Source organism: Myzus persicae, unplaced genomic scaffold, assembly GCF_001856785.1.
Source record: "Myzus persicae strain clone G006 unplaced genomic scaffold, MPER_G0061.0, whole genome shotgun sequence".
Taxonomy (NCBI): Eukaryota; Metazoa; Arthropoda; class Insecta; order Hemiptera; family Aphididae; genus Myzus; species Myzus persicae.
Window position 1 is genome coordinate 2,839 of NW_019101674.1, and position 26,680 is coordinate 29,518.

Sequence of the window (26,680 nt, forward strand, 5' to 3'; positions counted from 1 at the left end):
TGCCGCCCTTGAGAAATTGCCGCCCTAAGCACTAGCTTAAAGTGTTTACTGGGAAATACGGCACTGCTCCCATCACAATGGTACACATCATTCTGGACTGCCCTGCCCCAAATTCTCAACCGCACGTTTTCTTCTCAATGATCCAAGGTCAATCGAAGAAGCCCTCAGTCAACACAACTCCGACATTTTTAAATTTTTCAAAAAAATAGATAAAAAACTGTAAATATTATAATGTTTTTCATTGTATTCTTTCAATAATAAGATAATGTCAACTTTTATACTGTAAAACTTTAACTTTTTGTAATTATAGGCTAATAATCTTTGTAATTGAAGCCTTTATGTTAATAAAAAAAAAAAAAAGTGAAGAACTGAATTCGTTGTGCATGTTCAAAATACGAGAGTTACACGAAGATTTAATTAATACTATTATTGTCAGTCATAAGAATTTGTGGTCAAATTGGACCAACTATTAATAGTTTAGTCTCATGAATTCAGAATTCAAAAATATGGATTGGATACTGAGTTGTATCATAACATTCATAAAATCATAACCTCGTCGTGTCTTGTAGTAGGGTTCCGTTTATTTAATACATAGTAGGTACTACAAAAAAGGTTAGGTTAACAACTTGTAACAACTTGTAGGTAACAAAATGCTGATCTCACGTTACCTAAATCATAGAACAATAAATGTTGAATATTATAATATTCAACTCTATACGACACGACGAGCTGTGAATCCCCCTTTAATATAACTGGTATCAACCAATCTATTATCAGTGGTATAGAACAGGTCATATAACAATACGATTATAATATACATATATATCATAATATACAATTTATAAGATTAATATTATCAATTATCATTTGACATTTATCAATGATTGAGTTCACTCATCACGGTGAAGTGAAGTCGGGATACCGAAAACTCTTGTTTTTTTTTCCAATCACTTTTTACCCGATTGTACTTAACACTTAATATAAAATTAAAATCCATAATTTTTTGTTGTATAAATGTGTTCAAAGCTCAAGGTATCCATCAACATTCTTTTGTATTTAATTTTTTTACTTAACAATGCTTTATACTTTATGTATTGTTTAATTAGGACAATGAACAATGTCGATTCAGTTGGTCCTCCAGATCCAGTATCAAATTTGAGACCAATTAAATATCATATACCACAACACGAGTCTCTAGTTGAACGTCAATTGCGGCTTAAGCGAATTGAAGTAGCAAAATGGAATCATGAATTTTGGACTAACCATAACCTGAGATTTATAAAAGAGAGGGAAGCATACAAAAAATGTTTATCCGACAAGGGCATTTCAACAGCCACTGCCGATCAAATGTCTGAATTTTACAAAGATTTTTTAGACAAAAATTGGAAAACACATATGACTTATAACTTTGAATGGTATAAAAAAAATATAACAATTGTACGTTTAATGATGAATAAAAATATGTTCAAAGCTATTCAGTGGATTAAGATATTTAAATTTTAACTATAGATTAGAATGCGTCTTATAAAATCATTTGTAAGTCAAGTATTAAAGTTTGTTAAATAAATTATTTTACTTGTTCAATAACTGTATTCATGTATTTTTTATTATAGGGTATAAATCGCTATTCTACTTTCATACATCATATTCTTTTTGTGTTATTATTATATAACATTTACCTCTCACTTACACTACTTAAGGCAAGTTCCTTATCAAAAACGGATTGTGGTAATGAGAAATCAAACACTTCATATTTTCATCTTAAACTATCTAATGGCCGATGGGACAGTAGACACATGGTCAAAACATTTGATAATGTTATACAAGCAGAACAAAAACAAACCGGAATGGTATGTTTAGCAACACAATGTTCCGTAGATAGATTACATTCTATTGTAGATCTTGCAAAAAATTGGAATGGATCAATATCGACTGCAATTTATGTAGCTGGTGAAGAATTATATTATTTACAAGGTAGGTTTATTTTACAGATGTGCAACTGTGCTAAATTAATTGGACTATTAGAGCATTAACAACTACTTAATTATAGATTATGTAAGATTTCTACGACGATGTTATCGAACAGTTCGTCAAACTGTTACTTTTCATCTTGCCCTACCTGCAAATCAATTTCCACAATCTACTCAATCAGGTTTTACAACAGATCAATTACCATGTCACCAGGATCCAATTATTGTTCTATCAAATTTGATGAAGCAATTACCAGAAACTCTTAAACGATGGAGAATTCGCATGCCTTACCCTCAAAATCATCTGAGAAATCTAGCTCGTTTAAATTGTCAAACTCATTATGTGTTGGTTACAGACATTGATATTATTCCTAGCATTGATTCAGCAATATTACTCAATACATTTTTGTCTGAAAGACCGAAATGTCTAAAATGCGTATATGTCTTGCCCACATACGAAGTTCATAAATCAGCTAATCCACCAAAAAATGTCACTGAGTTAATAAAATTAAAATCTACTGGGCTTGCAAGATATTTTCATATGGAAGTCTTTAAATTAAACCAGATGCCAACTAATTTTCTAATGTATGTATCAATGCTGATTGGCCATAGAATAGATGAAATCGATTTAATGAATTTCATCTATTTTGTCATTTGGCTAGCCTAACCATAGTAGTTTTTTTTTATTACTATTAGCTTCTAGCTTCAACTATGATATCTCAACAATTATATAAGATAATTAAATATACATTTCAAAATAATATTTAAGATATTAATAAAATAGTTAAAAATACATTTGGATTGAACACCCATAGTAGTTCCTTAATATTTTATTAAATAGACCCAAATAGTTTTTAATATTTATGAATAAAATAAAAAAAAGTTTATTAATTTTTCATATTTATCCTTTACAATAGTAGAACTTTTTGTATTTTATATTAGAACATAACTCCATATTATATATGCCTTACTAATACATTTTAGTAAAAAAAATTATTATATTTCATTAACCATGGTTAATAATTATACTTTATTTTTAGGTTTGAAAAAAGTTCAAAAAAATATAACGGTTTACACATCAGCCATAAAGTACCTAAATATCAATTGTATTATGAACCATTTTATGTGTCATTAAACAATGTTCCAAGCTACGATGAAAGGTTCATTGGATACGGATACACAAGGAACTCACAGGTTTGCCTTTAGAAACATAAAATTGTGTAAATTATTATCATCAAATTTGTTATTTTCAGGTGTACGAAATGTTTGCAGCTAAATATCAATTTGAAGTACTTGCTAATATTTTTACGTTCCAGCATAGTTTTGCCTCGCAGAAAAAGAAATCTAACTATCGAGAAATTCAATATGCCGAAAATTTAGCATTATTCACTAAATTTAAAAAGGAAATAGCTGCACGATATTTACTAAGCCATTATATATGAATTCAAAAATTATTTTGTTACTTTTTTCCAATTTTATTCACAATATTTTTGCATTTGTATGAATTTGTTATTAAAATTTTAATTAGTACATAGATACTAAGCTAATCAAAAATAATTTGTATTCAGATAATTATTTTTAAATTATAATACTTAAACTTTTGCTTTGATTCTGTGGTAAAATCCTAATAAAAATATTTGAAAGTTATGTTTCAATATTTAAACTTGTATATCTTTTTCTAAATAGTATAAATTGTTTATTGCACAATTAGAATTTTAACCAAATAAATAAAACAATGTTTATGTAAATAATATGAGATTTATATATTATAATATGAATTTTTGGAGACCGATAACAATACTAAATCAATCAGTATTTTTTTTTTATCCGGTATTGCACAAACACTTAATACACGTAACAAAATTGAAAATAAATTAATCTTTAAATAAAAAAAAAATATGCATTCATTAAGTGTGCATTGTTGTGTATAAAACAGTACATTTTAAAATAAAAACTAATTAAATGTATACAGCATTTTTATTATTTGAAAAAATCGTATAAAACTCAGGTAACGTCTAAGTATTTATGTACAACATTCACGCAACTGGTTTGCAACTATTGTTTATAATTTTATAAATAATATAATAAAAATAATAATAATTAAAAAATCTAGGAAAACAATAATTGTTCGCTTAAAAGTAACACTATTAAATGCATACTGATATACTTATTTAATATAAATATTGTTTTTGTTTTTTTTAAATTTTTTTTTTCAAACTTAATACTAAATTCACTCTAAAACAAATCTTTTATTTACACAATATTTACAAAAGACTTCTTATTGGATCAAAAAATTTTTTTTTAAAACTATTTCAAAATAATTGTTTTGTAACAGAAGTTTATGTAGAAGAACAAAATCAAATCAGTCCAATTAAACTTGTCACTTTAAGTACTGTTAGTTTATTTTTGTTATATTGGAAGACAGTATGTCAATAGTCAGTTGATGGAGGAGAATTATTAAAACTATTTTGTATGTACAAGTAGATTGTACACTATTGGCATTAAACTAAATGTTTGGGTACACCACAATTTTGATTGATATGTACAAAAATTACAACGTTAACAAATTAATCTTCTGAGTGTGGTCAGCTGGAATGACACAAATCAAATAAAAGCTGTGAAATTGTTCTTGACGATTCAACATTACTCAGTGCTATATTTGATAAGTGTGCTTCATATCTTTTTAAATGCCTAAAAATAACAATGCGAACATCAGATATCATGAACATATATTTAAAATTATTGAAATTAATTGTTACAAACCATCTTCCAGTTGAAGAATAAATGACTAGGTTTCTCAAAATAAGTGCTGATGTTAGACGTATGCTTTTGGTTACTGGACCTTCATTATCATCCTACACAAAATATACACTATAAATTAGAACATTATCATAGGCAATAATAATATAGAGCTAAATAAGAGAGCTAGATAAATTTGTAGATATTTTTAACTACATTCAACTGTGATATAAAAATATTTCAGTTCTTAATTAATTTAAGGTTATACAAATTATTATAGTTTGAAGTTTAATTTACTTTAGTGAAGTTTCGTTTAGTCACTGATAAAACAATTTTCTTAAATTAAAAAATTCACCATCTCAGTTCATTTTAATTTTTGGAATTTTTTTAAATTTAATTTGAAGTAGGCACTTATTTATTATTTATGACATTTTATCTGTTAGTTTCAAAAATGTCAAATATAAACATAGATTTAAATTTTTTTTTCATTTCATACGATATTTTGAAATATGTTTACTATATTATAGGTATAAATTAGAAATTCTGAACTATTAGCTAAGTTACTCTTTTAAAGTAATGCAATATTAGCTTATCTCAAGATATTATGCAATATTTAATAATCATTTGACATCTACTTAATTTCAAAAATAGGAATTAAATAAAGCTATATAAAAAACTGAAAGTAAATTTGTAAATGTTAAGCTAAAATGTATTATGGGATAACTTATAAAACATAGAAAATTAATATGGGTGGTTTTGTAGGAAAAAAATTAAATTCATTAGTATAGTAAATTTATGAAATTTTTTTTTGAAATAATTATAAATTAAATAAAAAATATGAAACAAAAAATGTATGTTTTTATCCTGAATGGTAGACATTTTTTTATATATAAATATTATTGTAACTTATAAATATTATTTAATATGATATAAATATTATTTAATATGATACAAATATGATATAAATATATGTTGGTATACACACATAATACATAAAACTACATAACTACCAATACAAACCATATATTGTAATATATCATAAATATACACATTACATTGATATCAATTGTAACATGTTTACAACATAATTACGTAAATAAATAGGCAATGCATTAAATAAATAATAATTTATATTTTGCATACATAATATCTAAAGTGCTGATTTTATAATGTGCTTAAAATATTAATATTATGCTTTTAAAGCTGTTTTAAATTTAATTTCATCTATATAAAATGCTAGATAGCATTAATTTATCTATCTATACAAGGGACTAACTAAAATGCTACTTCTGACTGAAGTTATGTTACATTAATAATTTATAAAGAAATCATTAAATCATCAACAAACATTTCACAAGGATTGAAATAAGTTGTTGAAAATATATAAATTTAAAAAAAATGAAGAATATTACAAAGAATTTAACTATTGTTATAGTTGTTAATTTGACGCCTTGCCAGCAGATGTGTTGTCTCCACCTCACATTATTCAAAATCATAAATTAATTGTAATCAGCAGTTTCAGTAGTAAGCTATGGTAATAGAGTGAAATGACATATTATATAAGAAACATATGGTTCTTTTTACTATATTTTAATTTTTAAGCAAGTTATATGTAAAATATAACAATTGAAAAATCCTCATCCGTCTTAAAATGTAAAATATTATTAAAAAAAAAAAACAAAAATCATGTTTTAATCTTAAAGTTTGATGTAAGGACAATTTTCTCTAATATTAAAGCTTGCTGTACCACAAAATTGAAACGGCTGAACACAAATTTGCTAAATTACACGTAAGACAGAGACAACACATGCAGAAGTCCTCTTAATAATTTAAATATTAAAATCAGTAACAATATTCTTTGTTTTTCTCCAACATACGAAGCGTGTCCCAAAAGTAAGGTTCCATGCTCCTAGAGCCAAAAATAAATAAATTTTTCAAAATTTGCTAACACTGTTGTGTAGTATCAGTCGTACCCTTTCCAACGAGAGGCGGCTCAACTTGATCCGATGTTTAGTTTGTGTCTAACACACGTTTAAGATGGACACTTCTATGTCGGCCGCTGCCACCTCTATTCTAAGCGCCAACGCATTGAGACTTCTCAAGAATTTTTGTCTCGTTATGCCGAACAAGGAGAGGTTTTTTTAGACTTCATAGTAACGGTTGATGACTGATGAGACAAGGGTTTACCATTTCACCCCTGAGTCCAAACAACAGCCACTGGAGTGGAGATATTCTCGCTCACCGAAAAAAGAAAGTTGAAAGTGACGCAGTCTGCTTGAAAAATCATGGACACTGCTTTTTGGGACAGGAAAGAAGTTCTTTTGATTGAGTTTATGTCAACTGGGACAACCATCAATGCAGCTTTGTATTGTGAGATTTTGAAAAAACTTTGCGACCATCCAAAATCGAAGACAAGGCATGCTGATGAAGAGGGTTTGTCTCTTGCATGACAATGTCCGGCTCCACGTTGCCCGTTATACAAAAGGTCTCTCGGAAAAGTTTGGTTGGGATGTGATCTCCCATCCCCCTTTAGCTCAGTTCTTCAACTTAAAGAAACATTTGGGAGGAAAACGGTTAGACGGATGAAGAAGTGAAGCCGTCTTCACTTCTGTAAGTCACCCAATATCTAAATAAGGAGCTGGCGGCAGTTTCTGTGAGGCTGACATACAAAAACTTCCAGTGCGCCTTGAAAAATGTATCTAAGTAAATGGCGATTATGTGGAAAAATAACTCTTAAGTACTGTTTAAATACCTATGTAAAACATGTTTTGAATAAAGCTTATTTATTATTATAATTATGAGCCTATATTATAGACCTTACTTTTGGGACATGCCTCGTATAATAATAATTAAAGTATTTTTAATATTGGAAAAAGGAATTTTAATGTTACAAAATAATATGATCTCTAATAATTATTATTTTTTATCAAAAAAAAAAAGCAACTGACACAGTTTTTAAAACCAAAGCAATAAAGAAAATTGTATATTAGTTATAACTGCTATTTAATACCTATTTGTATTTTTAGTTCAGCAGATGTTTTTTAATAAAACAAAAGTTATGAAAATACACAAGCAGAAATAATTGGACAATATAATATTTGACTTAATAATTAAAATGCAAATTTGTCAAGTAAAATAACAATTAACTGTGCATAATATTAGAAAAATACAATCTAATTGAAGATAAAAAGTATCTACTATTTATAAGGAAATATTATCTCTTTATTTATAAAATATTTGATAAACTTCTAAGAATCAACTTCACAAGCTCAGACCATACAAATCACTAGCAATAAATAAAAACTTTCTTGAAACATGCAATATGAATTAATAGTAAAATAAATTACTATTTTTTTATAGCATACAACCAAAATTGGAAAAGGCACACACTCAAACAGAATTTACCTGATCGACATTTCCAGCCGATTGTTGATTGCCGGCCGCACTCACTAGTCTTTGCTATGTTTCAAGAATACATAAAATTAATTAATTTTCTGATTCCTAAGTAGTTTTATTTTACTTCTAACATAAATATATAAAAAATTTAATTTGCAATACCTTTAGTATTAATTTAATCTGCAATTTTACTTAACTAATTCTTAATTATAAATTGATTTTAGTGTAATATATTGCTAATAAATAAAGTTTTAAATAACATTTTAAATATTTTACCTGAAGTTCTTTGGGATTAACAAATTCTAATGCATGCCTTTTAATAGCATTAAAGGCAGCATTAGGTGCATAACCAGGATGAGGTGTTGGTGGTGCTGGAGCTGGTATTTCACTACGACCACTTTGAGACAATTGTCTTCTTCGAACAGCCATCATTCTCAATACCTTCAAATGAGAAAAATAGTTAACTGTATAATATATTAAGTAATAACGAATAATTTGTAACACTTACATCAGGATTACAGTGCCTATCAAATAAGTGTGTCATTAATGAAAATCGCTTGCGTTTCATAGCATCACATCGCTCCCATAAACATTGCATTTCTTGCACACCATTAGAAGGACAGTGAGACTCACATGCATGCATATAAACCTCGTTAGCAGATTTAAAATTACGCATACACCCTCTCCACTCGCATAGAAACTGCCCTTGATGATTGGTAGTAGTGGTGTGGACTTCCCCAGTAACCTTTACTGGAGTTGTAGTGCGTATCCTAGTTTGAACGGACGGTGTTGGCATAGAAGCAGATACAATATGAGGTACAGTCTTAATGACTTTAATTTGCTGTTTATTAGCATTAGAAGTGACAGGTGTTACAGGTCTAGTCACCATAGTTGTGGTTTGTTTAATCGTTGGCGTTGTTGGAATTCGTTGTACAATTACTTTAGATTGGTTTGATGGTGAAGAGGTTTGAACAAAATTACTTTGACTTAAGGTCATAGTGTTGGCCGATTGATTATTATTTCCAGCAGGCTGTTGAAGAATTATTATTGTTTTAGCTCCTGAACCTTGAGGTGTAGTCTGAGCTACAAGAACAGTTTGAGCTTGACCTTGTACTAAAGCAGACTGGGGTTGGGCCAAAACATATTGTGGCCCACCAGCACTACCTTGATGAACCATTGTTACAATACCTCTTTGATTATTTGATGGCCATTGAGTGTTTGAAGACGATACAATGATTTGACCAGGGGTTTGAAAAATTTGCTGAGTTGTGGGTTGAGTATTCACTTGAATTTGTTGTTGAGGAGTAGGAATTGTCTTTGGTGGTTCATCATCTAAACCATCAATATCCTCTAAAACATCAGCTGCTAAAGCAGCATAAAGATTGGCAGCAGTTGAAGAAGCTTTCATATTGCTTTCATCAACTTCCATGTTTTCCTCATCATTACTACTACTGTTACCATTGAGATGCAATTTTTTAGGTGCTTGATCACAAGCAATGTCATTTTCAGCAGATCGTTTTCCTCCAACAATTACTTTAACTAATTGTTGACCAGGCTTTTCTTCTCCTGCTTCCTGTTTGATTTTAATACAAGTAGCTGTTGATTTTTCTTTTGCTTCTGAGCACGCACCATTTAATTCCAATCCATTGTCTCCCACTTGTATTGATCCAAATAAAAATGGCGCATCTTTTTTCTCAATCTCTTTATCTAATAGCCCTGATAACATAACACTTTTTGAGGCTATATCGTTCACTTCTGAAACCTCTGGAGTTCCATTTAAAAGAGATTCCTTTTTTGGCTCCAGTAAAGTCACTTCGGTTTGATCTATCAGGAAAAAATTTAGTTTACAAAATATAAGTTAAAATGCAATGAAAAAATTAAAGTAATTGAGTAACACACCTTTATCACTAAGTTTATTCAAGCTATTAGCTAACATTTTATTGCTGGAAGCAATAGTTGTAATTACAGACTGTTGCTGCTGTTCTGATTTAGACACAGTTACTCCCGTGTCATTTTTACATACCTCCTATGATATAGTTAAGAGTTATTATTATTTATAATTTATAAGGAAAATTAATAGCTTATAACTTACATCTGAAGTAGTTCTGATACCATTGATTCTGGCATTTTGCTTAGGTATTAACGATGATGCCAAAGCAAATGGGGTAGAACTATTTTGTTGCTGTAATATTTTCTGTTGTTGCTGACGCTGAGCCACCTATTAGCAAAATTAAATATTCAATTTTGAGAATAAAATATTATTAAAATTATCAAAAATCAAGAAGACAATCTATTACATTTTATACTTGATTTAGAATGGAAATGAGATTTATATTTAAAAATGCAATAGGATTTTTAAAAAGAGAAAAATATTTTGAAATAGATGATGAGAATAAAAAATATATTACACAGTAAAATGAAGAATTATACTTAGTACCTGTTGATTACTTTTAATCAGAAATGTATAATAAATTAAAATATAACATTGTAGTAAATAGCCAATTATATAATATTTTCATTATTTATTTATGAAAGATTTGTTAGTAATAAAAAAGAATAACATACATACTACTAGAATTATAAAAATTGTTTTGTTCAAAACGTAAGAATTGTTATTGTTAAATACTAAGTAAAATCAAAGAAAATAAGCTTAATTTTATCTGTTAGTTAATAATCATTAAATTGAATTAATTTATTACATGGTTATTTATCTAATTTTATAAACACATTTAGCTGTAAAACAAAATATTAGTTGCATGTCATTAAACTAACCATGCCAACAAACCTTACTTCCACCTTCAGTTCACAGAATGATATTATTTGAATAAACATCTATATTCAAAATTTAAATAACTAAATAATTAAACCCAAACAATCTCAGAAAAATTGAAATATTCCCGTTATCTTTTATGGTTTTGGATTTATAAAAATCAATTAAATAACACTTTAATTGTTTAATATATATTTGTATTTGAGAACATTAAATAAAACTTACCTCAGTTATTACTGAAGAATTGCAATTTTGAGAAGAAGCATATAACGTGCATGACTCATTATTACTAAGTTTAATTGTCGCAGAAGGCACATTCAATTTTGGATCGCATACCTTGCTAGCTAATAATGTTTTAATTAAAGATGTATTGCTATTAGATAATAATGTTCCTTCAGATTGAGATACAGTAGCGGATGCAACTGTAGTGATGACAGATGTTTCATTTGCCATGCTTGTGGATGATACAGGATTCTGTATGGTCTAGAAATATAGTAATAACATAATATTAACCAAAATAAAACGTTTTCAGAAACATTAAGAATGTGTTGATAAATAACGTTCAACTAAATTAAAATGAAATAATATTTATTTGAAATAATTTGAAGTATTATGAACAGAGCTAGGATTTTAATGACCTAAAAGGTACACAAAAATGTACTAAACAAAACGGAAAAATGACCTAAACTCTAAAAAAATGTAAATAGATGAGTGAAAAAAATTTAATTTTAAAATAAATATTATTATTAATTATTAATTTTTATATTACCCAAAAGATAAAAATTTGTTCTAAGTAAATTAAACAAATATTTTTAAATTTGAGTTGACTTGTGAGTTTAATTAATTATATTACTTTTTCGATTCATACCCTCTTTGACGACAAACATAACAGTTTTAAAATATTTTAATTATTATTTTATTAGTATAGTTTCAATTTTCCCCATTCACCGGCAAGTTACAAAAATTTTATACATAACAGGTATAACAGCGATAATATTAGGGTATGTAGTCGATATAAGTTCAAAGGTTCTATATTTATAAGGGTACTATAGGTACTGATTGAGATTACCTATACCATACATATTAAAAAACTTAAAATAAACAAAAATTAGTTTAAATACACAAATTGAACATAATATTTGTAAAAATGAGCTTAAAAAATGCAAAATAAATATTACACATTCTAAATTGTTGTATCACGAAACAATTTTAGTTTTTGGTTAGGACTTTATAGTACTCAAAGAAAAAAAATGACATCAAAATCCTAGCTCTAATTATGAATCATGAATAATAACTTCATCGACATTTTAATAACAATATAATTTTAACTATAAACTAATAATGGTAAATTGTATTATTATTGTTCATTTGTTGACATTTATTTTACTACAACACTATACATTTTTATTTTCCAAAGAATGACCAATCAACTATAGTTAAATATCAAAAATATTCAACACATATTATATTAAATTTTATTTCTAATTATAAATCAGATAAAATGATTACCTTTCCTAAGATTTCACGTTTAATTAAAGGAGAATTCTGTTGGACATTAGTAGATGGTGCACTGAGTTGTGCTTTAAGGATAGGTGAGGTAGGAATGGACGAGGGTGTTACAGATGTAGATTGTGTCACAACCATTGGTGCGTTGATTGGGAATGACAGTGGTTTTGATCGAACCTGAATTCCTTCATATGCAATAATTTGAGTAGGTGGATCCATGGCTATGCCACCCTGGCTTTGTGCAAGTTTTACAGTTTTCGGTCCAACACTGGGTCCAAATACAGCTCTAAAATAAAATTTAATATTATTTGTTATATTCATGAAATTCAAGTAACCGTAACATACTTGACACAACGTGGAAAATGAAGTGGAGCAATAACTCCTCTTCTTCCAGCTCTAGCACAAGCAGTCATGTATAATTTATATAATTCTGCTTGATCAATTCCTCGTCCAGGAGTAGGACATACTTCAAGCACAGCACGAATCCAGTTCAATGCAAATTGTTCATTCTCTTGCTGAATCATATTAGCTGGTTGAGGAACACTAGGAGAAGATTGATTTGTAGACACTGAAGTTGAATTGGTTGTAACAGTCATGGTAACTAAAAACAAATAATAGTTAAAAAGAAATGTTAACAAATTAAATTAAATTAAATTATGTACCTGGAACCATCATTTTGGGACTAGCAACTGATTGCACGGGCGGTGGTGGTGGTGGTGGTGGCCCAGTTGGTGTTACAGATGTAAAAGTATTTAAAGTTGTAGACATAACAGGTACTGCACTTGGAGCATTAGGTAATATAACTGGGTTTGCAACCGCCGGAGTGGGTAGGGGGAGTACATTCTGAGATGTGAACGTTGAAATAAGATGTTGGGATGCATTAGAAGGTGGAGGAACACTAGGGGCTGCCATCAAATGTGTTTTTGGTGCTGATTCTGGAGCAAATGTTGTTGTTGAAGGAGTTGTAACAGTCTCAATAACTCTCATCAATATACATGCTTTGGGACCATAAGTCTGTGCCTATAATGCGTACACCAAATAATACATTATTATAAAATGATTTAATAAACTATGTTAAATCATAAAGTAATTTAGGTAAAAGTTACCTCAACAGTAATTAAAGACACCAGAGTATCAATAACCCCATGTACATGAACAATTGCATTACAAGCACGCTCACCAAGTGAGCTTAATGAGTAAAGACATTCCAACGTTTGTATTAACAACATAATATCATGCAAGGATAACATGTTACATATTTTATCGTATACCTAAATAACACAACATCTTTAATGAATTTTTGTTTTAATTGGCTTTGCATTTTGTTTTTACCTTTTGATTAATATTTTTCAATAAAAATTCTTCATTTGATTCTTTAGAGCCCATTCTATTTAAAGCCTCGACCGCACTTAATATGATAGAACGATCATTAGATTCAGTAATATTTTTACAGACAATATTTAATGTTGCATGCTGTAATGAACCAACATCAAGAGGTACTACAGGTCCAATATTACCCAACATCTCAAAACCAATTTGATGCAAACAATTCCATCTTGTTGCACAGCACAATAAAACAAATCTAAGAAATGTTAAGTCTTGACCCATAACTTTCATATTTTCTTCAAAAAATGTCAAATTTCTGAGTATTAAGGCCACTTGGTATACTCGTTGTCCATATGGATCATCAGTACCAAGAGGTCTTTTGAGGCCAAACAATTCATCGTCAGATGGATCAAAATTTAATTTCACTTTATTATTTCTAAAATCATCATCATCATCACTACAAGAACTTGATTCATCATCTTTTCGTGGTATAGTTTTAGGGGTTCTAGCAGAAAAACGACTTTCGTCTGTCAAGTACATAAGTTCTTGTTCATCAAGAACTTCTTTCCAAAACGATTTTATTGGCCATTTTCGAATTTTCCGATAGTAATCATCCCAATACTTACGCGAAGCAGCTATAAAACATTGAAAATGTTAATTAGTATTAAGAAAAATGTTTGAACTATATTTTTGTAGACTAATCTTACAGTGAGTAAATACACCAGCGTGAGCCAAGAGATGGTGAAGAATTTGTGGGCACTTTGATAACTTAATTGCATGTTTGTTTTCATTAGATAACAGAATACAAACATTAATTGCCAAGTCTTGCTCATTAGGTAAAGGTGATAGCAATGATAAAGACAATTTTTCATAATCACTTGCTTTGTAGAGATTAGTTGATAAGCCATGAAATGCTCTTACAGGTTCTGCAAAGAAAATATTGTTGTTTAAAATTTGGCTTTATTACATTGTATTCGGAATAAGAAAGGTAGCAGGCGGCCGACTTGTGCACATGGGTTTGGCTGTATTCTGACCATCTGACAAATTTCTTATTCTGAATAGAATATAGCTAATTCATACATACCATTAACAGCGTGTTGATGGTGATTATAAACTAAAGGAACAGAATGCAATGCTCTAGCAGACCATTTTTTATGTCTACTATCTTCATCGTCGTCGCCAGCAATTGATCCGGTTTCTCCCAAAAAGTTAATTTTTTCATAACGATCTAAGTACCTGATAGTAAAATTAAAAATATGTATAGTTTGCACGTTGCATGAATTGCAAGCATACTTTATTTTTAAGTTATTGTACAGTAGCTGTAAGTCACAGAATGATTAGTAATGATATGCTTTTTTTACTTTAATTCTGCCTTACCTTAGGTATATTTGTTTTAATGCAACTTCAGCATTAATACAAGATGACAGTAGATCAAAATTTTCCAAAAGATTTTTCCAATCATTTCTTTGATTGACCTATAAAAACACAACAAATTATCAATTATTTTCAATGGAATACTTCCAATTTGATCATGTCAATAATCAAACTAACAATGTATTGTATAAAAGAACAAAAAAGTGTCATTTACAAAATGTAATAGGTACTGAATTAGTTAAGTATGTATTCAACTCGATTATTCTAAGTACTGGCCACTAGGGGTATATTTGAGTGAGGTGACGGGGGCATTCAATTGAAGGAATATACAAATTAATTTACCATTCACCCCCATGGATATAGGTTACATATGCCATTGCTCTATAGTACATACAAAAATATGAAACGTGATTCCGAATGATTACACTCAATGATCAAAATAAATAAAAACGTTAAAAACATGGAAAAATATATTATTCTAACAAAAATATTGAGTCATCGTCACACAAACAAAACGTTTTACAGAGTAAATAAAATAATACAAATTAAATCGATAGCCATTACATAATCTTATAAGACGTGACTGGCACCAACTACATACTAATTTAGACAATAATTATATTTAGCAACAGATTTTGGGATTCGCTTTCGGTGCTTATTTCACGCAACTCGTAGCAGCATCGAAACATTCGAAACCCCCGACGGACTACATCGTCACATCGATCCGCCATCGACGGAGCCCCGAAATCCTGGCCAGGCGCGGGTAAACATATAAAAAAAACCGGGAAATCGGGAAAAATGAAAAGGAGAGAGAACGTTCGCGGTGGAGAGGCGCACACGCGGGTTAGGAGTGCCCCCCCTCCATGCGACGGGTGCGTGTACCCGGATGTGTACAGTAATGTCGTCGGTGTGTGTTGTGCGATTCGCGGAGATGCTTAACGACGACGCCAACGACGACGACTACTACTACGACGATGGAACCACGTGGCGTCTGCCGGGGGTATCCCTCCAGCTGATCGGGTAACGGTGACGTCACACACACACACACGCAGTGGAGAGGCCAACACAACTCTACAACTACAACAGCCCCACCACCAAAGTCATGTTTTTATCAATGGCCCCTTGCGCGTCAAGATCAAGTGCATGTCCGTGAAACCGTCCTAACGATGCACATCGAGGTGCATTTTAGACAAGCCCACTCCCCTCCCATCAAATGACAAACATATCGATATCGACGCGACTTGGTGCTGTTGCACCACTTGCACCGGTATCGTTACAATGATTAATAACAAAATATAATATTATAACGTGCTACCCAGGTGTGTAGTGTGCAACTGTGTTAAGTACCGAACCGGTAAGCGCACAACCAATAGCCGATAACTCAATGACTCTCGTAGACTAGTCGAATGACCCGATTTCTAATCGATCCGTAGCGTAATACTTTGTTTACAAAACATTCATCACGATTTTTATCGAAGTTCAACTAATTGTTATTACTATTATTATTATTTACCTTTTGAAGTTTTTTTGAATGATAAAATAATATTTACACTCATACGTAGGCCAGAGCGCATGAATAAAATCAATATATGAATCATAATTGTAGTCGATGAGCTTAAACATAATAATATCTACAAACTTCATTCTAGAATTGTACATATGAAATAGCACATTCAGATATCGTATCTAAAAATATACTACCAATTTATTTAAAACGTAACAGTAAAATATTATACTTCCTACAATTAAATATGTATGCATAAAGAAATAATAAATATTCATAAAGAAAAAAATGTGTGAAACTACCGCTGTCGATATCATATAAATAGGTTATTGATAATTGATAAAATGTCAAGATGGTTTTAAATAATAAACTTACTTTTTTTACTTTTTTTGTATTTACAAGTTTAGTTAGACCACCTATATTTTAAATGTAATTCTATTCAAATAATAATTATAAAAGTATATAACATGAATCTAAGAATACATTCTACAGATATTTTAGTTGAATCGTATGGTCAATCATTTTTCAATATTATGTATATGGTTACCCATATAATATTATCAATTATCGTATACTTATATTTAAATATTCATAAGAAAATCTACAAAGAACTAAAATAAGGACCTAATTAAAACGTAAGCTACCTATATGGGTTGCATGGGTTAAAAATAAAATGAATATCACAAAACATGAAATTTATTCTATTAATGTTCTGATTAATATTTTTAAAATAATATTTTAAATTTGATACAATCAAATTGTTCAATATTCGAATTACAAACGTCGAAGTAAATGTCCTACCATATGTCATAGAAAATATATTTTTAAAGTTTTAGTGTAATTGTAGAAGAGATCAGGAGGTAGGTGACCGACTCAAAAAGGTCGTAATCCATCCAATTATGATTTATTTATAGTTTTAATAACTATTACCTACTTATTTTATATCTAATCTAAATCTTATTACAGTCTTAAGTATAAGTTTGAAAAATTCCTGTATTTTTTTAAAACTTTCTTTGGAAGTTCAACCAAAAAAGGAAAATATATAATTTAGCTAGAAAATAATAAATCCCTTTTAAACTACTAAAAGGCTACTAATTTTTTATAATTGCATAGATAGTAAAGACTAATTCACTCCCCTCTCTTTTAGCCTATAAAAAAACTGTAATACATATAATTACATGAAAAAACGAACGGTAAAACCTCTAATTTTCATCCGTCAACAATATTGAAATAAATTTATGCATCTATACATAATATATGGTTTGCAACATTTGTTTTTATGAATTATTGTATTTCGTTTAAAGTTTTAAATAAATCAATTATTATAAGTAATAGCAATTTGTTCATAAATGATAAATATGTAGGTATAGGTATACTCATCTACATCAATAACATAAATATTACTTAATATACCACGTTCATACATAGAAAAGTGTAGCCAGAAACTGTAATCAAACTAGTTTGAAAAAAATTATGGATTTTATTTTTAATTGCCTCAATTGGCATTCATTTTTTTAAACATTTCATCTAGTATATGATATTGAACAGTTATTAAATCTTAGTAATTTCGTTGGAGAAGAAAAGTTACAGGGACGCTCTAAATAGGTTCTCTAATAATGTTATACATTTATATTAGAAGCTATAACGTGAAAGATAATATTTAAAATAACTTCTTTAAGAATAAATAATTTGAAATACATGCTTCACTGCCACAGAACATAATTAGTCAGTAGTGTTGATGAGCATTGTAAGCGCACGTTTATTAAATAAAAATACAATAATGGTTTTGAATTTTTAAATAGATTTATAAGAATATTGATGCTAATACCAAATTTAGCAAATACACCGATTAGTGAAGTACGAAGATATTATTTATGATAAAAACGTTTAAAATGTATTTACAATCACAATGCACTCTAGAAGCCGAAATATGATGACTGATGAGATACTTCTTGTATATTATACTCAATTGGCATAGTATTTAATATTTGTCACTCAAAAAAACTGAGTAATAATTAATTGCCTAATAAATGTTTTCAATCTTAACTAGTTAACTTAATTAGTTAAATTATTTTTAATAACCTATAATATTTTATTACAAATGGCAATTCATACTTTGGCGAAGTGTTTTGCTGTACCTATCGTATTGTAAAATATTTGATATGATTACGACAGACCGTTATAATTGGTCGTAAATAGATAAAATGTATAGATAACCTATATTACGATATTATTAAATTTAAGCACAATAATTTGTTAGCATTCGAATTAACCTACCACCAATTCCTTCCAATTTTCGATAGTATGTTTTTTGTTTGGTACAACATACACAGTGTCATTTTAAGACAAGCATTTACAAATAAAAAGCAACCAGCAACAGAGCTACAGACAGAGTTATTGATTTCTCTTTACAGAAATCCCAAGCGGTCTACAAGGTCTACTAACACTTGTCAACGACTACGCGCGCGCAAGCACTCATTTTGTTATGAGATGCAAAAGCTGCTTACTGGAGTTTCTAACGTAATTTTTTCTCCGCTCTAATAGCATAGAGCTTTAATAATATACGTTTGGCACTTGATTAAAAATAAATCTCTACCGTCCACATATTATAAAATGGTACCATGTGGACCCTTACAGATTTTATGAAAACGGATTTAGTAATTTTGGATCTGGGAACCGAAGAGAAAAAATATACAGCACACTCCGATAACACCGTCTGCACAAACACAATTTCGAATAGCATTGGAAAGCCAGATGTTGATGTTTGGATAGATCGTAATTGTGCCAAAAGCGCCTTATTATTTATACGTATAGATAAAAATATGTTGTGCTTGAATACGTAAGTATGTAATATGTATTATCACCATTTACACAGTATTATGCAGTTCTGTATGGTGTATGGACAAGAAACGTCAATAATTATAATATATTCTACGTATACAATAATAATTAAACGTTTCGACAGAGGTGCAGTATGATGAAATGGATTGGGGATCGTATCGGGACGCTTGCTATGCGGCATTGTATGTAATTGCAACGGTAACGGTCAGAACGAATATTACAATACAATGACTAGGACTATTATTTTCTCTACTAAAATAAGAATATAACTGTAAATAACATTTCTAAACTTCCATCAAATTATAACAATACCTATGTAGGCTTAAAACTTAAAAGTAGGCTACTGATTCACACAAGCTGTATCGGGCAGATATGGATTTTGTACATCTAAATGTGTCAGATCATAAATAATGATACACCCTGTACAAAGGTTCAAATTATAAAATAATAGGGTTATCAACTTTGTTCATAGAAATAATTTTTGTTATCAAAACGGTTCCTGTGTATGTGGGAAAAGAACGAGATTTAAGAGACAGCCGTTTGCCCTCAGTGTTGGACTAATTTCAAATTTGTTTATAACTTGCGTACGCATAATATAATATATATAATATACGAGAGTACGATACACAACGATAGTAATGATGTCGTTATAAACGAAAATCGTTCTCGGGAGTCGGCGGGAGCTGCTGGTGTAGGGAGAGTAGTTCGGGACGACAGACGACGCGCCGCGGTGGCCGGCAGGCGCGGAGTGGGACCGAGGGACGCAGTGTTGACGCGGTAAGCGGATAAAAATATACATAAACAAACGTCGAACAGGAAAAAAAAATACAAAATAATAATAATGATTTTATTAAAAATGCATTAACCGCCGATACTCGGGTGTACAGTGCAACACTAATATTAATTTCACAGACAAAACGCGCTGTGCGCTCGAAGAATGTGCGATACTCGGCCTCGTCGTTATTAAGGGGGACGGGGGGTGCTTCGTCGGCCGCCATATGTGTGTATGATGTGAATATTGTATATAATGTGTGTGTGTGTGTTGTAAATATTGAATAGATGTGTGTGTGTGTGTGCGGGTTTGTGCAAACGATGGTCGGCCGGAAGCGGTTCGACGACCGACGGAGACACGGGCGGCGGCGTATAATATTTTAGTTGGATATTATTATTATTATTAAATAGGTGCGGAGAACACCATCGCCGACGACGCAACCGAGTGGAGCGCGGCGGCGTCAGTCGTTGGTGTGTGTGTGTGTGTGTGTGTGTGTGTGCGAGGTGGGGTTAAACAGACGCAGCGGTCGAAAGCAGGATTTCTGTGAACGGTGGCGTCGGCAGAAATTGGTGGGGAGAGCGGCTGCGGCGCGCAATCGTTGACAGCCACGCGACGTTGCCGCATCGTGCGCGCCCCCGGATCCGTTCAATAGCGCCACGATGCCACGAAACGGGCGAGCGCGGGCACCGGGCCCCAGTTCCCTCCACCCGACATCTTCACAACACAACAAATGCAATAACATTATATTACACTATACACACATATATATATTTAATATACACGTCGTGTGGTATATACGAACACGCCGCGCGCACATACGCCGCTTGTATACAATGCTGCTCGGCACCACCGTCGTCGTACCCATAGGCCATAATTTCCAATCCACATAATACACGGTACTATGATAGTATAACGTGTACGATTTATAATAATATTATACTATAAATAATAATTATATTATTATTATTTATGGTACATTATTATTATTATTATTATTATTAACAATATTGTGTTTTATATTTTTTCGACACGCCGAGCGAGTGTCGGGACCCGTCTGAATTTATACGACTCAATATGAGTACCGGTCGTAGTGTGGCCGTCTCGAGGAGTTCTGAAATCGTCCCGAGCGGAAGGCATGTAGCCTCAGGCGCGCTCGCGGCACGGGAAGCATGAGCAGCGGAAACCACAACGTGGGCGGCTGGGCGGCATTTGGGAACCGGAAGTGGGGCCCCTGGCACGGCGGCGGCGCCGGCGATGTAAACAATCCGCGGCCCGTGCACTAGGTCAGGACCGCGCCACGGTGGTCACGTGCGCCGCCGACACTAGTGTGGATCCCGGTGGACGGAGGGAGGGGGGGACGCAGGCCGCGGCACCCGTGTAAGTCACCGGCGACAGTGATAGCGACGAATACACACCACGGTGGGTACGTGGTAGGGCGGCGGCGGCTGCGTCGCGTGATAAGCGCTCCGCCGTGTCTGCTTTTAGATCCCCGAGATCGACCGCGCCGACCGATCGTGTTCGCGTGCACACAACACGAGTACTAGGTGTACACATAACAAACACCAAGCGTAAATCGACTGCTCCGCAACCCGGTGGGTTATCGCGTTTTCACAAGAGACCCCAGACTTCATGCAAACCTGCCCGAACCGAATAACACACCCGACGGCTTTCAGTTTCTTAATATTTTTCTTATACCCTTGACGACGACGACCACCATATTATTACCCTCAGTCGTTACTCAGTTACCTGGGAAAATAAATATTTTGAGATTCAACTTAATCATTTTCAATTCCCGATCATTACCAAAACCACCCCTAGATGACTTTTGATCGTATATCAGACAAAATTGAACCAGGTTATCACTACAACTGTTTTTTGATTTTATCAATAAAAATCAGTCCTGAAAAATAATACTTTGGAGTTTGGATTGAATTTTTAACATATAATGGATTCCCCGGTTATTTACTTGCCTAAAAGAATTTCGTTCATTTACGACTTGCATTCGAACTTGGGACACTGTTGATTTAAACAATATAAACACTAAATTAAATAAACTCACCTTAACCCATCCTCCTTGTGCGGTGACCAGAACGTATAGAAGATATAAATCAATATCTTTTCCATCTATTTTTGGAGAGACACGGCTTGGTGTTCTGAAACACAAAAAAATACATTTTTTTGTAATTTATAAACTAAATACAATAGACAAAACATTTAGATTGACATCTTAAAACACAGACACACAGTTTGCCAAAGAGATATCAATCATACTGTTATTTTGACAAAACTGTATGATGAACAAAAAGTGTTCAGCTTACATCAATGACAACATCTAATATCATACCAACAAAATTCATTGATATTTTCGTTAGTCTTGATTGGAAGAATTTAAAAACAAAATTTTTAAGAACTACTGCTGTATATGAATATCACGGCATACAAGTCATAATATTAAAATATAAATTATTAACGAAAGATAATACCTATGTGAATATAATACTATTTTTTTTTACGCGATTCTAAGAATGGAAAGTAACCTACCATGTCTGTTTTAATGCTAATGGTAAAAACTGTAATTTTGGAAATAAAACATGACCAAGATAACATAATGTTACACATTTTCAATTGTGACTAAATAGATATGACGTTCACACACTTAAGGTTTCGTATAACAACAATTATAACACGAAGATTATTTAAATTATGAATATTTGTAATAGGAACTTATTAATTTTCATATGGTTTTTAATTATAAGCATTAACCTTTAGTCTTCCTACTCCTGTTTTATAGTTTAAATTTATGATACACGAATTTTAATTATAAAAAAAATGTTCTTAATATAGTTTGTTGTACATTTTTTTTCTAATAAAACTTTTGGAAACTAATAGGTAAATACATCGAATTTTTTTCAAACGGTAGTATACACCGCTTAATTGGATTGCAATTTGGGGTAAAATCTACTTCCGTATTGTCTTAATACTTGTCATTAAACTGAATTGTATTGAAACAAAAAGAGGGACAAGAAACGGAACAAATTGTATTGTAGTTTTTAATTACTCTAAAAATAATTAGGGTTTGTCCATAGATATTGGTATGAAATTTATCAATAATAGGTAGGTATATCAAACAATGAGGGAAAGTAATGGATTTCTCAAAGCAATATTACAACGATTTAACGATAAAGTTAGGTCTGTAGAAAGTTTTTACATTTTTCACAACTGTGAAACGCACTAAATTGTGTACAAGATATTAAGACAGATAGTAAGGTTGTCCTGACGGCTAGTAAACAAAAAAAGTGAGACCATTTATCGTTGTGTACCAAAAAAGAACAATAATAGATTAATAGCTAACCAATAAAATTAAACACAATCGATATCACTGTTGGTCGTTTCATAGAACTGTAATTATAATTTAATATTTAATAAATGTACACATTTTATGATAACTATAGTCTATAAACGATTGATTATTCTGAAGAATCACTGAAAGATTTTGATCTACGCGTGAACATTGATGTACGATTATTACGACTTTTGGGACTGAACTGGTTCTCGTGAAATGGTTAAAGAGGTGACGACTAACGAGTATTATTCGTAAAACTCAAAACAAGGACAGATTGGTGTCGCCAGAGTGCTGCAGCAATAAAAATTATCTAACCGTTCTCGTTGGTATGTAGTATTTCGAGCGCATTATTAAACTCAATACGGGCCCTAGAGGACTTGACCCCCTACCTATCAGCCACTGAAATAATTTCCCAAGAACATTATCCCGGCAATTATTTAAGTAGTAAATGATATGACTGTTAATATTTTATAACTACAGTCGACGGACAATTAAAAAGCCGAGCATCCTCCTCACCCTCATCACACACACACACACACACACGCGCGCGCACACAGTATTTCCAAATTAACTCCAAGAACACTGTCGGCACAACGTCACAAAGCTCAAACACGCCAACTCTTCGGACGACTGTGGTTAAGTATGAGGGATGGTCGGGGCATCGGAAAACAAGAAACGCGTTTCAGAGTACCTGAAGCGAAACATGATAAAATCATCTCCAGGGAATCGTAAGCGTCAGCCGTGGCATTTTGGAGGGAAACGCAGACAGGATTTATCCAAACGACGTGTTCGGAGCTGCTGCGGCTCGGGGAGGGAGGGTAGCGACTAGCCGATTGCCGGATTCGACAAAAACCCGCAGAGGACCTGAAGATGGCCCAGCGACGTCCTTGATGGGGGGAGCGGGGGGGAGCAGACAACAAGCGTCTCGAGTGACCGCTGCGGCGGTGCGCTTACCCTCTGGTGTCGTGGAAGTGCTGCAAGTCTCTGAGGAAGCTGGCCTTTTCCCTCGCGTAGTTGGCCGGATCTTTGTTCAGGACGCTGGCCATGCCTGCCGGATGTGCTGGGAACGTGTGCGGAGTTACGTCGGCGGCGGCGGGCCACGCGTGCCGCGCGCTGAGCGCAGTGGTAGGACCTGGGGAACGAGCGCGCTGGCTGCTTGTCAGCGCTGGTCGTCCGCGAGCATATTTTCACGTCGTCGTCGTCGGCGGCCAGTGCATCGTTATCACCGGCGGCGGCCGTTATCTAAGCCGCGGCGGATCTGTGACGGACGCGCACACCCCGCGCTGCTACTCGCACGTACTCAGCGGCGGCGGCGGCGGCGGCGTCGCAAGCAGGAGCGACGGTGGCGGCAACAGCACCACAGTCCAGTCGGCGGCGCGCGTCCCGTATCGTGTCGCCCGGCGGCCAGACCACCAGCACACTATGCGGACGTCGTCGGAGCGCGAAAAAAACGGCCACGAGATTTGTACGTTCTCGCGGACACACGCGATAGACACTGCGGAGTAGATACACGAGCGGCACACACAAAATGGCGACAACCGATCGGCGGTCGTATGAGCGTCGGGCAGAGCGGAGAGAAAAAAAAAAATAAAACAACGAAATAAAAACAAAATAAATAACGTGCAACGTCGGCGGCGGCGGCGTGTTTCGCCCGTGCGTTCCGGTACGCGGTTGTCGTTCGGGGCCGGCCCGGCGCAGGCGAGCGCGGTGGCGACAAGAAGGAAAAGGAGAGAAAACAAAAAAAAACAAACCGATCGGCCTGCGGAAAACCGGGGAAAAAGTCGAATATTTATTCACTAGGCGATCCGGCGGAGCAGACCGTTCGTCATAGCACACAGTGTGTTCACGTCGGTCGGGTCGCTCCCACCACCCCACCAACGGAACATCGTACAAACATCAAAACTTCGTCGCGCGCGCACGCACCTCGTGCGCGCGCCACCGCGCCGACCCGTTTACAGTGGTACCAACGATTTATAGCTGCCGACGCCGTGAACCGTCGTACATGTTATTATTATTACGTGCGTGTAATGTATATACGATATCGTGTAGTGTGTACATATTATGCACTACGCAGAAGAAAATCAAAATAATATTAAAAAAATATTATGTGGTATATTCAAATGATACATTTTTATAAATTAAAACACTGACTGCAGCCCTAACCGTACTTGAATGACTTCAATGGGCGCTGTATTGTTATTACTGAATTGTATTGATTATAATTCCCTCGTTTTTTGTTTTTATCGGCAAAACGCGTAGATCGAAAATTCATTTTCGAATAATTAACGACTTATTGCTCGTTGGTTGTGTGAGTGTGTGCACTGTGCGTGTTTTTGTGTGTGAGTGAGGACCGTCGATACATAGGTATATACTACTACTGTTTATTTATATTACAATCGAAATTCAATTTCTATTTTCTAACAGAATATATTCGTTATTGATGTGCGAGTAGTACGACGCGTGCTATATATTATACACACTTATGACCTGTGTGGTTACGAATATTTTATTTAAAAGGGCAAAAAAATATATCAAAGATTCAAAGCTACCCAGTAGACAACCACCTACTCGTATAATTAAAACCTGCCAATATGTATAGTTTTTTTTTCATTATACAATAAGTATTGATATTATTTTACAATATAATAATTATGTAACATGTTATTATAACGTGTTTTATGATTCAACGTAATATGCTTCCAATTAAAACACTACACATACGATATAAATAAATATTATCTTCTCAGTGCGAAGAGATATAAAATATGACTTCAGAATCTTAGAGTAATATTTAATTTTTTTTTTTTTAATTACTCTAATAACAATTTATGAGGAACTTGTATTCAATTTTTAAGTTTTCGGTCAATAGAAAAATTATTCTTCGACAATAAAAGAAAACTAATAAAATCAAAAATATTGAAAATTCGATCCTGTATGGAAAATTTCAATATAAGCAATTAGATAATAGAATGTGTAAATGTTTGTGTATAATTAATTTAAGTTTAACTGGGTAATACACTATTAAATATATATACATATATACGTTTATCATTATTATTTCTACATTTTTTTATTTATTTATATTTTAATTAATTGAAGGTAGGTACATGTGGTGGATCGCATATTATGACATAGAAAT

General features: G+C 32.6%; 2 protein-coding genes across 4 annotated transcripts; one reads left to right on the forward strand and one right to left on the reverse strand.

Annotated features, from left to right (window-relative positions):
- The first annotated feature begins 860 nt into the window (after nt 1–860).
- On the forward strand, nt 861–3,627 carry LOC111030069 (beta-1,4-glucuronyltransferase 1-like). Its single transcript, XM_022309395.1, has 6 exons — nt 861–1,032; nt 1,107–1,536; nt 1,614–1,974; nt 2,051–2,555; nt 3,011–3,164; nt 3,224–3,627. The coding sequence occupies exons 2-6, from the start codon at nt 1,516–1,518 to the stop codon at nt 3,410–3,412; spliced, it is 1,230 nt and encodes a 409-aa protein (XP_022165087.1). The 5' UTR covers nt 861–1,032; nt 1,107–1,515; the 3' UTR covers nt 3,413–3,627.
- A 301-nt stretch (nt 3,628–3,928) lies between these two features.
- On the reverse strand, nt 3,929–25,419 carry LOC111030068 (AT-rich interactive domain-containing protein 2). 3 transcript variants are annotated; one of them, XM_022309394.1, is made up of 18 exons: nt 24,496–25,419; nt 22,258–22,351; nt 15,085–15,182; nt 14,792–14,943; nt 14,415–14,633; nt 13,714–14,342; nt 13,488–13,652; nt 13,044–13,401; nt 12,727–12,982; nt 12,385–12,667; nt 11,212–11,358; nt 10,198–10,323; nt 10,005–10,131; nt 8,614–9,929; nt 8,382–8,546; nt 8,115–8,168; nt 4,734–4,825; nt 3,929–4,661 (listed from the first exon to the last, which is right to left on the reverse strand). In XM_022309394.1, the coding sequence occupies exons 1-18, from the start codon at nt 24,585–24,587 to the stop codon at nt 4,556–4,558; spliced, it is 4,479 nt and encodes a 1,492-aa protein (XP_022165086.1). In that variant the 5' UTR covers nt 24,588–25,419; the 3' UTR covers nt 3,929–4,555. The 3 variants fall into 3 exon arrangements, with proteins under 3 accessions (XP_022165086.1, XP_022165084.1, XP_022165085.1); XM_022309392.1 differs by having other exon boundaries at nt 11,101–11,358; XM_022309393.1 differs by lacking the exon at nt 8,115–8,168 and having other exon boundaries at nt 11,101–11,358.
- Nucleotides 25,420–26,680: the final 1,261 nt, after the last annotated feature.